This window comes from Peromyscus maniculatus, chromosome 12 (genome assembly GCF_049852395.1).
Source record: "Peromyscus maniculatus bairdii isolate BWxNUB_F1_BW_parent chromosome 12, HU_Pman_BW_mat_3.1, whole genome shotgun sequence".
Taxonomy (NCBI): domain Eukaryota; kingdom Metazoa; phylum Chordata; class Mammalia; order Rodentia; family Cricetidae; genus Peromyscus; species Peromyscus maniculatus.
In genome coordinates this window covers 42,732,044-42,745,853 of record NC_134863.1, presented here as the reverse complement: position 1 = coordinate 42,745,853, position 13,810 = coordinate 42,732,044, and the positions used below count along the sequence as shown (strand labels likewise).

General features: G+C 39.0%; 1 protein-coding gene across 7 annotated transcripts in view; it reads right to left on the bottom strand.

Moving 5' to 3' along the window:
- Nucleotides 1-258: 258 nt before the first annotated feature.
- Nucleotides 259-13,810, bottom strand: part of Cblb (Cbl proto-oncogene B) — a 186,031-nt gene continuing 172,479 nt past the window's right edge. For all 7 annotated transcript variants that reach the window (XM_006989990.4, XM_006989988.4, XM_042259418.2 and 4 more), the window contains 2 exons: nt 13,344-13,463; nt 259-1,995 (listed from right to left, as the gene is read on the bottom strand). In XM_006989990.4, coding sequence (XP_006990052.1) covers nt 1,736-1,995; nt 13,344-13,463 — 380 coding nt within the window. In that variant the 3' untranslated portion in view covers nt 259-1,735. The remainder of the gene's footprint in view (nt 1,996-13,343; nt 13,464-13,810) is intronic.

The following is a 13,810-nucleotide window of genomic DNA, read 5'->3' as shown; positions in this document are numbered from 1 at the left end:
AAAGGAATGTGCTGGATCCCCTTCCTGGGCAAACATGGCTTTGTGCATGAGTTTTTTTACAATACCAACTCCATCAGATTTATACAGTGGTCCTTCTTCTCCCTAGTCAGGATGAAGGACTCCTTATCTGAGGCATTTCTGTGTGTCACACTGTGTGTGGAGTAAGGAGTGGTACAAACCTCCATAAACCTACAACTAAGTCTATCTTTAGAAAGTATCTAAATGTGGTTCAAGCATTTTGCATGGAGATAGTCTTGATTCTTTTTTTTTTCCCCCACTGTTAGGGATGAAAAAAACCCTGAAATTTCTGCAGAGTTCTGAAGCCCTAACATCAATTTCTGGTGCTTACATCCATCAGATTAGAGGCATTTACCATCAAACACATATATACAAATATGCTGGAGTCAGTTTGTGCTTTAAAAACAAATCCAAGAGTGCAAAGCACATTGTAGACGGTCAATAAATATTTTCAGATGAAAAGTAATACCATGGTTTCAGAAGAACCACTCATTTTGTTTAAAAGGCAGAATTATGTTGAAGTCTTCCATCTGACTGGATGGGGCAACATAGAACAATCAATGAGAAAACCCACAGAGTAAACAGGAATCCTAATTTGACTGAAAAAAGGGTCCTAAGATTTTTGCAAGAACCATAGCCGCAGCAGCAGTGGCACATAACAGTCATCAGTGCCTCAAGAGGAGGCTTGCACACCGGGAGAAGCCCGTGTGACATCAGTGAAATAGAAAATGGACTCTATTCCACTTGGGAAAGGTGTGTCCATGACCTTAGCTAAAGGCGTATTAACGTATTCCGAGGTGACGGCCACCTTTCCCAGCTCGCCTGAAAGTGTTGTAGGCATAAATATCAGGGGATCTCATTATGGTACTGTAATACAGCACTGTCTCATGCAAGCCTGTTTCTCCTGTATCTGCAGTAGTCACTTTTACAGCATCATGGCACTCCTGGGGCTATAAGAGGGAGAATATGGAAAACTAAAGGTCACAGAACTTACACTAACAAGGGAAGCTCTTTTATATCATATAAAAACCCCTTACAAAAGGCAGTTTATTGACAAATAAATGCTTTATACATTCAGGTTTTTCCCCACCTCTCAACAGTGATGGTTCCCAAAGAAAAGAGTCAGTAGTGAAGACAAGACCACACACAGTTTTCTTTTTCTTTCTGCATTCATTTGAGACACAGAAAACCAGAACCTTCAGACTAGCGTGCCGTGTAAATGGGAGTCATGGAACTGGACCTGGGGACTTGAGGTGGGGCCTGGAGAGAGAGCAACACAAAGAAGGGATTCTGCTGCCGCTGTGGACAGCAGGGGTGGCGTGGAAAGGTTACAGCAGACATGACCAACTCTACAAAGGGCCTGTCAGGAACACAGTACAGGGATCCAAAACAGAGACGAACTGCAATTCTGCCAACGTGTAAACAAGGAAAAGCGTTTCACAGATTCAAAGTTCAAGGGGAGTAAACGTCTTTAAATTATTCCATCAGTTCAACCCTGATTTAAAAGTATGGCTAGTACAAACAGAGAAGCTGCAGCGCGGGCATCCTAAGGGAGCCGTGGTCTCCAGAGGAGTTGTGCTCCTGGCCTCTCTTCTGGAGATGCCACGCCAAAAGACGCTGTGGCTCCCGCATTCCCTTTCTCAGGAATTCCTTCTGGTCCATACTCCTAGAAGATTCTGTCAATCATTTTACCCGCTGCTGTTTGTAGTTCGGGCTGCTATAGATTCAGACGTGGGGAGACTGGAGGAGGGAAGGCGAATTCTCGAAGTATGCTCCTGGCCACCTCCACGTTATTCTGCGCAATCTCTAAGGCTCTTTTCACTTCTTCAAAGGCGTACCCCTCTCCCATGAGTTTCGCAATTTTGGCATCAACATTTTCCAAGGCTGCCTCAGGCCCATGGGGTTTTCTGTGGTGAACTTCTGGTGCAGTCCGCCGGGGCCGTGGTTTGGGGGGTCTAGCTGGTGCTTGCGAACCATCTGTAGAGATTTTCAAAGACAGACACCAAAGAAAGAGTGAGACAAAAATGAATCCGAGAGGACACAATAGTATTATCGCAATGCTTTTGATTAACTGTTATTTTCTCTACAAATGCTTTTATTTGCTGGCTAGCTTATTGTGAAATGGGAAATGTTACCTCATTTTGAAAGTCAGAATGTGGTAGGAGAATGTGGTAGTTTGATTGAAAACATTTTTTTCTGATTTCATATTTCACAAGAGATATATAAAAGAAAAAAAAAACAAACCAACCAACCAACCAAACAAACAACAACAACAACAAAATAGCCAAAGCCCACAGTCTAGAGTAAAAGTGGCCACGATCTGTTAGTCACATACCTTATCTTTCTCAACTATGGCACAGCCTTTGGCTGCTCAAGTGGAAGAGTGGATCGGTCCCTATCACAGGGGATGCTTTCCTTATGACCTAACGGAAGAATGCAGAATAGCTCCCAAATGTTCTCTGACCCACTCATGTTCTGGTATTCTGAACTACTTGATAAATAGACCACGTAAGCTCCCCCTCTAGCTGACTGTGCATGTTAATAGTGCCGAACCTCCTGATACTATAGAAAAATCAACCGAAAAGAGCAGATCCTTTGACTCTAAGAGTCAACAGGCTCACCAAATTAAATGTGGCTTCGCTTCAGCAAACACGTTAGATTCTCATACAGGAACTTCTGCCCAAGAAAATGCAAACGCCGAGAAAACATCAGGAGGAGACTGGCTTATAGTTCAGGCCCCTGCAGCTAATTACATTTTCTTCCTCTCATGCACTTTTTTTCAATGTGTGCAGCTGTATGTGTAGCAGGTGTGTACACGTTTATGTGTGTGAGAGTGGGTGCTCCTGTGCTATGACCCACATGTGGAGGTCATACGGTAACCTTGGGTGTCAGTCCTTGCCTTCCACCTTGTATGAGGTGGGCTCTCTTGTTTGCCTTTGCATATACCCGGCTGGCTGGCCTACAAACTTCTGCAGATTCTCCTGTTTCTTGCTCTCATTTCACTGTAGATAGCTGAGATTATAGATGTACTCTAACATATCTGGCTTCACATGGGTTCTGGGAATGCAAACTCAGGCCCTTACAGCTGTATGGAAAGTAATTATCTACTGAGCCATTGTCCTATCCCTGATGACAGTTTCTTAAAACAAAACCAGTAACATTGGTACCCATGAACAGGCAAGACTCTTGAGAGCAAAGGAAATTAATTATATAGTCATGTAATGAACATATAATTTCTGGGTCTTGCCAAAATCTGTATTGGCTTTGCATTTCTAATTGAACTATATATCCCTGTACAGCATCTAGGCCCTCACTGCTTACTGGTTAGAGAAGAGGTGCTGCAGGCTTCTCCCAACTGCTGATGCCACTTATGTCTCCAGGCCCTTGCTACAAGTAGAATCAACAGCAACATGGCCTGGGCTGATTTCCACCTTCCCACCCCAACACACAACAGGGATCAGCATTCTAATTTCAGGAGTATCTACAGAGTGAGCTCCTCACACTTTTTGCTGTTAATTCCTCCTTCCCTACTGAATGGCTAGTGTCTGTATTCTTGTGTGATGCAGAGACAGCTGGTCTACCTGATTGTAACAAGGAAGAGACAATGCCCAAACTCACTAATGCCAACTGGGATGTGGAAGGGACACTCAGCTAGAGTCAAAGCCAACACTGTATAATAAACTAATGCCTACGGCTCAGGGAATATTGGGGGAAAGGAGCATGGAAAGATTGCAAGAGCCAGAAGACAAAGGTGCCTGCTGTGGGATGAATATATGAACTTTTAATATATGAAAGGGGAAGCTGCACCCATAAAAATCTCAAATATTTATGGTTACCTAGACAAGCGTTTCATAATGAAGACAAGAGTTGATAGGCCATTGCAGATGGGGGAAATCGAAAAGGCCCTGCCCCTAATAGGACTACCAAACAAAGTAGTAATAACTAAGTAACCAGAGGTGCAAATTTCAAAATAGGAACATAATAATTTTGAGAAACCAAAAAGGTATTATGCTGCCTCTAGAAGAACTTAACTCTAGCAACAAATTTCAAAGAAACACACATAAAATGCCTGACAAAAGAACTGAAAAGAATGAACAGAAAAACACATCAGTGTTCCAAGAGACTTGAAATAAACAGGTGAGTGAAATGAGGACGATGATGTGGGCATATGAATGAGAAATTTAAAGTGAGATTATGAAAAATAAGCAAGCAGGTCCTAGATATGAAGAGCTCAGAATGGAAACATCAGCAGCTGCCATTATCAAGGGGAGGAAACATGAACTTTAAGACATGTCTTTTGAAATACCCTGTTCAGACCAACAACAAAAGAATCATAAAGTACTCAAGATCTTTGGTATACCAACAAATAAAAAAAAAAAAAAAAACCCACAGCATAAAACCAAATCCACATTTTTGGAATACCCACGTCAAGGAGAAAAATGTTGTGAGAAGCATTGACAATGTATGAATAATAGCAAAAGCTTCCATAATCTTGGGAGAGATACAGATGTTTGGGTAGAGGAAGCATACAGAATCCCAAATAAACACAATCAGAAAAGTCATCACCACAGCTGATTACAGGTGAACTATCAAAACTATATAACACAAAGAATTTTACATCTTCCACTGAAAAAGGCTAAAATCATATTTAAAGGCACTATATCAGAGTAACAGTGATTTCTGAGCAGAAACTTTATAGGTTAGGAAAACATGAAGTGATGTATTCAGATTCTTGAAGGAAAATAATGCTTGACATAATTACCATACAAAGACAGCAATCATTGAGAAAATCTGTGATTTGCCAGAGAAGGCTTCCAAACGATGAATAAGAAGTCCTGCATCATAAGTGAAGGAAACATAATCACCTCTGTGAAAGCATATGAAAGAGCAAACCACACTGAAGAGGAGATACACCACAAAGCAATAGAGCAAACACAGTGAACCAGCAAAAAGGATAAACAAAGCCACAGGCCTAAGAATGTTCAACACACACACACACACACACACACACACACACACACACACACGATAGTAAAACAATTTTCAACAATAGGTCACCTAAGACTTTAGTGAGCAAAAAGGATAAACAAAGCCACAAGCCTAAGAATGTTCAACACACACACACACACACACACACACAGGATAGTAAAACAATTTTCAACAATAGGTCACCTAAGACTTTAGTGAGCAAAAAGGATAAACAAAGCCACAGGCCTAAGAATGTTCAACACACACACACACACACACACACACACACACACACACACACACACAGGATAGTAAAACAATTTTCAACAATAGGTCACCTAAGACTTTAGTGAGCTAATGAAATGATAGGGGAATGTCTGTATACTGAGTATGTGTTGCTCTGATTGATTTATAAATACTCATAAATAAAATTGTTTGGTCTATGGCAAGGCAGCTTAGAGGCAGGCAGGAAATTCAAAGAGAGAGACAGGAAGAAAGCAGGGAGAGCACCAGCGAGCTGCTCAAGGAGCAGCATGTAACAGGCACACAGGTAAAGCCACGGAACACATGGCAAAATATAGATTAACAGAAATGGGCTGAGTTTAAGTGTAAGAGCTAGTCAGTGGTAGGCCTGAGCTAATGGCCGAGCAGTTTTAATTAATATAAGCCCCTGTGTGTTTACTTGGATGATGTAAGTGGGAGAGTCCTGACCACCAGCAGGCTGGGACACAGGAAAACTTTCAGTTACAGTGAAGTCCTCAGAGAATGTGTACTGCCTGATATGGGCATGGCCACATCAAGGACTTCAAAGGCTCAGCCCCACAGGAGGGACAAACACTTGCCCAATGAGGCCAAAGGGCTGAGAAAGCATTCCTTGGATCTGAATGTGAATGCTGGCAGTGTGTGGAGAACATGTCATCCACAGCTTTCTCTCTCCAGGTATTTACAGTCTAAAAACTGTTCCTCTACAGAAACTGCTCCTACGGAGATTAGTCAGACCTGTTTGTGTGTTCAGCTTTACATAATAACCCCACCTCCCTGTTCAACTGTACATAATAAACACATGGAGCGTCGGGTCGGAGTGCTGCAGCTTTGTCAGAGCCCCCATTACCTGATCTCAGATTTTCTGTGTACGTCTGTGTGTCTCTGTCTGTCACTTACTCATTCCCAACCTCCCTAGTTAAGTCAACCCCTGGAGCCATACAAACACAAACTCACTTCACTGGTAAATACACAGACTGGTTGAGAGTAAAGAATGTAGAGTGATGTTCTAAACAGAATCTTAAAATAGACAGGACTGGCTACATTTATATCTAGAAATAAACCCAAAGATACCAAGAAAGTCACTTTATAATGAACAAATAGGCCATTCGACAAGGCAATATGATGAATCTATATGAACTTAAATATCAGAATACCTAATTTTATATAACAAAACTATTGCGCATGAAAGGACAAACAGCCTTCAACATAGTGACGGTGATAAGATTTCAACATCCTGCATCTGTCCAGATCATCCAGATAACGACATTATTGAACACCAGAGCTCAACTATAATAAGGATAAATGAACTTAGAAGACACCTACAGAATATTCCATCCAACAGCTGCAAAACAGTCATTTTATCTGCACATGAAGCTTTCTCTAGAATAAATAGTCCATGTTAGGTCATAAAACAAGTATTAACAATTGGAAAACAAGTGAAATGATCAAAATGGAATAAAATGTGAGTTAAGAAAAAGATTCCAAAGTTGTAAAAATTCATGGAGACTGAAGATACTTTTCAACAATCAAGTGAGTCAACAAGAAAGTTGGGAATGTTCTAAAATTTCTAAAAGATAATAAAAAGAGAAACAATACAAAAAACATATGAAATGCAAGAGGCACCCCAAGGCAGAAGATCACTCTGTGAGGACCTTCACAAAACAAACAACCAAACCAAAGAAACACCAAAAAAAACACCAAAAACCAAAACCTTAAAATAAATATCCCTACTATCTCTAAACGTTAGAAAAGCAAGAACAAACCTAAACCCTATTTAGCCTAAGGGAGGATTTCAGCAGAAGTAAGTGCTAGAAAGGACTCACAGAACAAAAAGCTGGCTCTTCAAAAAAAAAAAAAAAAAAAAAAATTAAAGAAAATAAACTTCTAGATAGGTTAACTAAGAAAACTAGCAGGTATAGTCAGAGATGGAAAAAGAAGCATTACAACCTCAAGCAGAGAAATGCAGTTATTAGAGAGCCCTAAGATCAACCATATGCTAACAAGCAGAACACCCAGAGGTACAGACAAATGCTTGGGCCTGTAAAATTGGCCAAAAATGAACCCTGAAGACACAAGAAACTGAATAGAACAACGGCGGCAACGAGATTGAATCAGTCTCCAACCAATGCAAAGCCCAAGATCACAAAGACTTACTGCCCAAGTTTAACAAACTAGTTTCTTTCCACTTTATTTTCACAATTTATCAGGACTAGAACCCTCCCAGAAAACACAGCACTATCTAGTTTCCAAAACCAGACAAGGAGGAAACCAAAAACAACAACAAAACCCCAAAAAACTACAGACCTGTTTATCTCTGATGAACACAAATACAAATATGCTCAACAAAATTCCATGGAATCAACTCACTAGTTAGTCACAAAGATCATTTACCACCATCACACTGGTTTCATCCTGGGGATTCAAGTTAATTCATCAGTATTCAAGTGGGTTGCATTCCTAGAGTCAAAAGGTAGTTCAACATATGAAAATCAATAAATAGATTTATACACTGGCAGAATAAAGTATAAAAACCATATGATCATCTCAACAGATGCAGAAAGAACATTTGATACTGCTTAGCACTTCTTGATCAACACCTGAACAAATTAGGTTCAAAGAACTGTTCATCAACATAGTATGAGTTAGGTACAATGCCCATAGATGATATTAATCTGAATAGAGGGAATCTGAGGGTATTTTCTCTGAGTTCAGGATCAAGACCAAGGCGCCTACTGTCATCAGCTTGTTTAGTACAGAACCATAAATTTCAAACAGAACTTCTAAGAGAAACAAACCGAAAGCCATAAAAATAAACAAGGGAGGAAGTTAAACTAACACTTTCTGTAAATGATTTTTGTGTGATTCTGTACACAAAAAACTAAGGAGGCCACCAAAGAGTATTAGTAAGTATTAGTTCAAAGGAGTGGCAGGATGCCAAGCCTTCATATGAGAATTAGTAGCTTTCCACATATAAGCAATTCAATGAAATAAAAAAGCAAAAAAGCTACATATAAAATTTCTAGGAATGAACTTAACTACAGAAGTAAGAGGGCTTTACTGTGAAAGTTATGAAATAATAATTGAAGAAATGGACAAGAAAAACAAAAAGAAAAGCTCTCCATATTCACTGATTTGAAGACTACTGTTAAAATGTCCTCATTACACAAATCATTCTAATCAATCTAGATTCAAATCAATCTATAGACTCAAATACAATCTCCATCAAAATTCCCATGGTCCTTTTCACAGAATGGAAAAAACAACCCTAATATTTATATGGAAGCAAAAGGACCTCAGAGAGCCAAAGCAACCTTGAACAGAAAGAAGAAAGCCTGAGGCTTCACACACCAGACTGCATGACACACTGGCGACCCACAGCAACACAACAGACTCAAAGGCTAACGGAATTGAGATTCAGAAACAGACCTGTACATCTGCTGCCAACCGGGTCTCACAAAGACATTAAAATCACACACCGGGGAAAAGAATGCCTCAGAAATGGGGCTAGGAAATACAAATGTCCACATGTAAAAGATTGAAATCCCACCCTTATCTCCTACCGCTTAAGAAAAATCAACTCTGAATGTATGGGAACAACCCCGCAGTGGAGCTCGAAGTCATTTCCTTTCTCACTGTTGGTAACTGCATTGTGCTCTTCAGTGTCTATGTCATACTCGTGCAATTCACAAAATTACAGCAAACAGATGAGAGTCCTTCTGCTTCACCGATGTGAGCTGTTCAAGAATGAAGACCAAGATGCCAACAGGGATTTTCTGATATGAAAAAGCAGCAAGAACCCACGAAGGGCTCTGCCAAGGTCAGGGAGGTGTCTGCTGCTTCCAGTACCTTCCATTCCTTTGTTGTCCCTGCTGTTCCTTAGGACTGTTCCTGTTTTATTATACTGGAGTTCCAGATGTGTTTTAGCAATCACTGCTACACGAAGGTGCGATCTTTGATTATGAACTAACTCGGTCTCAGCTTGGCCCCTGATTATGTTGGTAATCATGACATAAACTTGATTAACAGTAAAAGAATAAATGTGTGCACAGCTTACAAAAATTGTCAGAATTAACTTAAATTCTATTAGGCTGGTGCTTGTCTCTGTGGGATCCTGAGAAAATTATTAAAGCTTGCTGGTTTTCTATATTTTATAAATTAAGCTTATTGCAGAGTTGTATGCATTTATTTATATTTATGTATTATAACTATGTTTTAAAGCATAACAGCATATATATTACATAAAGTATAACATTTTATGAATATGGACAAAAGAATTGTGTATATTATACTTGTATATGAAATGACCTATATGATCCTCATATCTAGCTTTCTAGAATATGTATCACAGTTTGTCCTATAGTAAATGCTTAATAAATTAAATATTATATGACATGCACATATATCATCTGGGAAACAGAACTTCAGTATTATAGTAAGCAAGTACAACTCTTAGAATAAGCATTAAAACTCTTTGACTAGTAATTTTTTAATGTATATCAATAATAGTTGATAATTAGAAATAATGTGAATTCAACTAAATAAAAAGTGAATAAAATCTCAAAATATATTATAATCTTGTTATTCAAATATAAGTTGGGTCAATTACTTTTCGAGCCCATTTATGCTGTGATGTTGAATTACTACACTACCTTAAACACTAACAGACAGGATTTCACATATGGTTTTCAGTGCAATACAAATAAATAAAAATCTTCACATACACTGTGCTTAGAATACACAGAGAGCAGCATGACTTTTTAGATACTCATGGAAAAACACTTCAGCCCTGTGGTTTTAAAACTGAAGCCATGTGCACGAAGGTTTTCAAGTGGCATCAATTACCAGATGAACCGGTAAGGCTCAACCACACTGAAATTTCCATCGTGGAAACAAAACTAAGTGTTAAACACAATTTACCCTGTCACTGGTGATTATCTATGCATTTCTAACCTTTGTGTGAATTATAACCATAATTTCCAGCTGAAATCTGCAGAAAGAGTAGTAATATAACAGTCTGTTCAATAGCCCATCAATTTTCCACTAAGTTAATAATAAATAAAGGAAAACAGTACTGCAGTTCATCCCCATTACAACAGTATCTCCTTATTTTCTCAGTATAGTTAGCAATTTAATCATTTCATGAGTCATGGACATTCTAACATTGTTTTCAAGTCCTTGAACTACTTTTTAACTGCTAATAATATGAATAACCTCCACCAAGGCTAACACTGCAATATAAGAACAAGCATTATGGAATGCTTAAGGAATTCAAACTGCAGCATGATATATATTATGACAAGAGGAAAGCAGCATCAAAAGTTTACAAAACTTATATGTGGTTATTAGAGACATGAGCTATTGCCTGAGTGATGTGCTCATGTAAAGATGTCAACTCCTGGCAAAAAGTTAGCTCAATACAGAAGTAAGTGATTTAGAAATAAGCCAGTGAATTTTTATTTCATTTTTTGTAACTGCTTTTTTATCACAATCATTGGATGAAATACCAATAGTAACATTAACTTTTTAATCTATAACGTATTTCCTTTGAGAGAAAAGAATACACTTGAAGCACCTTTTAGTTACCTAGATGTACTTGTGCACACGATGTGTTTAAAAGGCAAACAAGGAAGATGATTTTATTTTAATTTATCTTATCCATTTTATTTGTTTGTTTTTGAGACAGGGTTTCTCTATGTAGCCCTAGCTGTTTCGGAACTCACTCTGTAGACCAGGCTGGCCTCAAAATCAGCTTCACCTGCCTCTGCTCCCAGGGTGCTGGGATTAAAGGTGTGTGCCATTGCCTGACAGAAAGAAAATTTTAAATTGATGGAACTATATTTTTGAATTCTTCAGAACTCTTCTTTTCCTAGTTTGTTGATGAGTAAGCTACTATCAAGTATTTATATAGCTCTGAAAGGTCACAGACATTCAACGTTTTAGAATTATTAACCACACCAGAATTGCTGTTAGGTCAGTTAAAAGAGACTTCGATAAGAACAGGTTATTGTGGAACAGAATCCTGAAAGCACATAGCATCCAGGTCAGGTTTTAAATGAGGATACCTAATCCAGAGGTGATACAGATGTGCAGTTATGGAAAACTAGCATGCTGCCTTGCTAACAAACACAAGTCAGAAACAGGGCATTGTTTCTGTGCTTTGCTAGTGTATGAAAAGTTTAGGAAGTAGGATGAAATATTTGATGCTACAACTGGCTTTGGTCCTCAGTAACCTTGTATTTCTTAGGGGAAAAACTAATTTTTTCAGCTTAAGTGGATGTTTCTGTGCTTGCTACTCCAAGCTCTCTTGAGATTTCTATTGTAATGCTAACCCCATACCAAACACTTGAGTACCTGCAGGGGTGATGCTCCTGTGCTTACAATGTCCACATGTTACAGAGCCAACACAAAAGAAGCCGTGAAAACAGTGTCTTGTGATAACTCTTAAATACTCACTACTTAAATACCTTTAACACAGAGTTGGTGCTGCTGAATATATTATTTCAAGTTGGATGTGGTGCTTTTGCCAAAGGTCTATTTTAACATTATTTCAGTCTATGTTTTACTTGGAACTACAGTCTACACACAGAAGGGTCTGAAAGTTCTGAGTGGCTAGATGTGAACTGACAGACAACAGGAACCAGAATTTGAAAAGGTCGATAAGGTTATTTGTGCTTTCCCAGGTCATGCATAATGTTAACACCACTGAGGTTTTAGAGTGAATTCTGCATCTCCTGTATGGCCCCATGGAGAAGCTACACTGTTCTCACTCCTCAAAGCAGCTTGATAACCTTTATTCAGAAAGTCTCAGGTACGTGACTATTATACTTAACAAATCTTCAGTGAACTGATTTGAGCATAAGACGAAAAAGTGGAAATACTGAAATCCAACAAAGTCTATAGAGTGTGGAAAAACTTCTGATGTTCGCAAAGAGGAACCGAATGTGTTGCTCATGAATCCATGTATCCAGCTTAATGAAGACATCAGTGATTGAGTGTCCCTTCCTTGTTCCCATCTATCTATATACTTCTTTGTGCTGGGCATCCTTCCAGAGAGCTGGGATATGGCAATACTGTGGTCTCACTGTGTATCACTTAAAGGGTTTGTTTGGGGACAGGGTTTCCCTATACAGTCCACACTGTCCTTGGCTTTACTATGTCACTTTTAGCTCAGTCTGTTCTTAAACACATTGTAAGGCCCCTGCTTCAGTTCTAAGAGCTGGGGTTACAGTGCTGTGGCTCTGTTCCTTGCTCTTGCTTGTCCTGTTCAGTGAGATGACATTTGTGGTGGTTGAGTTAGTTGTGAGGGTGGAACCTTCAGGAAAGGAATTAGTATTGATATAAAAAACGTCCAGCACTTCACTGTGCCTGAGTAGGAAGATGGGCACCTATGGAGAATGAAGCCAATGCTCCCCAAATACCAAATATGTCATATTTTTCTTGGCCTTCCCAGCCATCATTATGTAAGAAATGAATATTTGTTGTGGAGTCACAGCCTGTGGAGTCACTCCAGCAACCTGAGGTGACACTCTTCGCGTGAAAGTGTTAAGACACAAGCAGAAGATACAGACAAATGAATCAAGCAAATAACTGCATGATGAAATCTGGGGGAGTGACAGGTATTAGGAAGACTCTCTGTCTACATATGAGACTCCATCTCAAAAAACCAAAACCAACCAACCACACACAAACTACAAAAACAATTAATAGTAATACTGGTTTGGTAGTAGTATTACTTCTAGAAAGACTTTTGTCTTGATGTGAAATGAAAAAACACAGCATGGGCAGACGCACAAAGAGATTTTCTGTATTTCTCAAATCTGATGAGACAAAACGGAAGGTAAAAGAAAGAAAATTTCCTGAAACAAAGACTGGGGACTTACTGACTATTCACACAAAATATTAAGCCTCATTTTTCTTTCCCTGAGGCAGTTTTCTGCATGTTGCTTTCATATGGATGCTTTATAAGCCAAATACAAAGGATGTTAAAAATAAGTGAATGCTTAGATACAGTGCAATAAACTAAAGACAAGGCTATAGAGCAAGAAGTGCTATATAAAATAGGACATCATTGTTACCGTTCCCAGTCAACTCACCAGAAGATGAGGGGAGCTGGTCATAGTCCTGGGAGGCTCTGTTGGATTTGACGCTGTCTCCTGGTGGTCTCCTGGCAGGAGGCAAAGGAACTTGGCCACTTGCAGGGTCAAAAAAGGGATCTTGAAAATAAAGATAATTTTTTAATTAAAAGGATGATCCCTGTTCATTGGCTGAAGAAAGAATTCTGAGAAATTTTGAAGGACTGTAGATTCTCATAATGAATTGGATAACTAATTTCCTGACCAATAATAACCACTTTGACTGTGTGGGTTTTCTAACTCATTCATTTGTTCTGGAAAGCTGCTCACTTTACTTCTGAAATTATGACTATAGATTTTGATTTAGCTTTTCAGATCACTTACTTAGCTTCCTCTTAGCTATAATTTCTGTCCCCACATATGCTCTTTAATGAATAAAAGCTGCTGAGAAGGAAGCATGAAAAGCAAATGGCATCCACTTTGCCTAT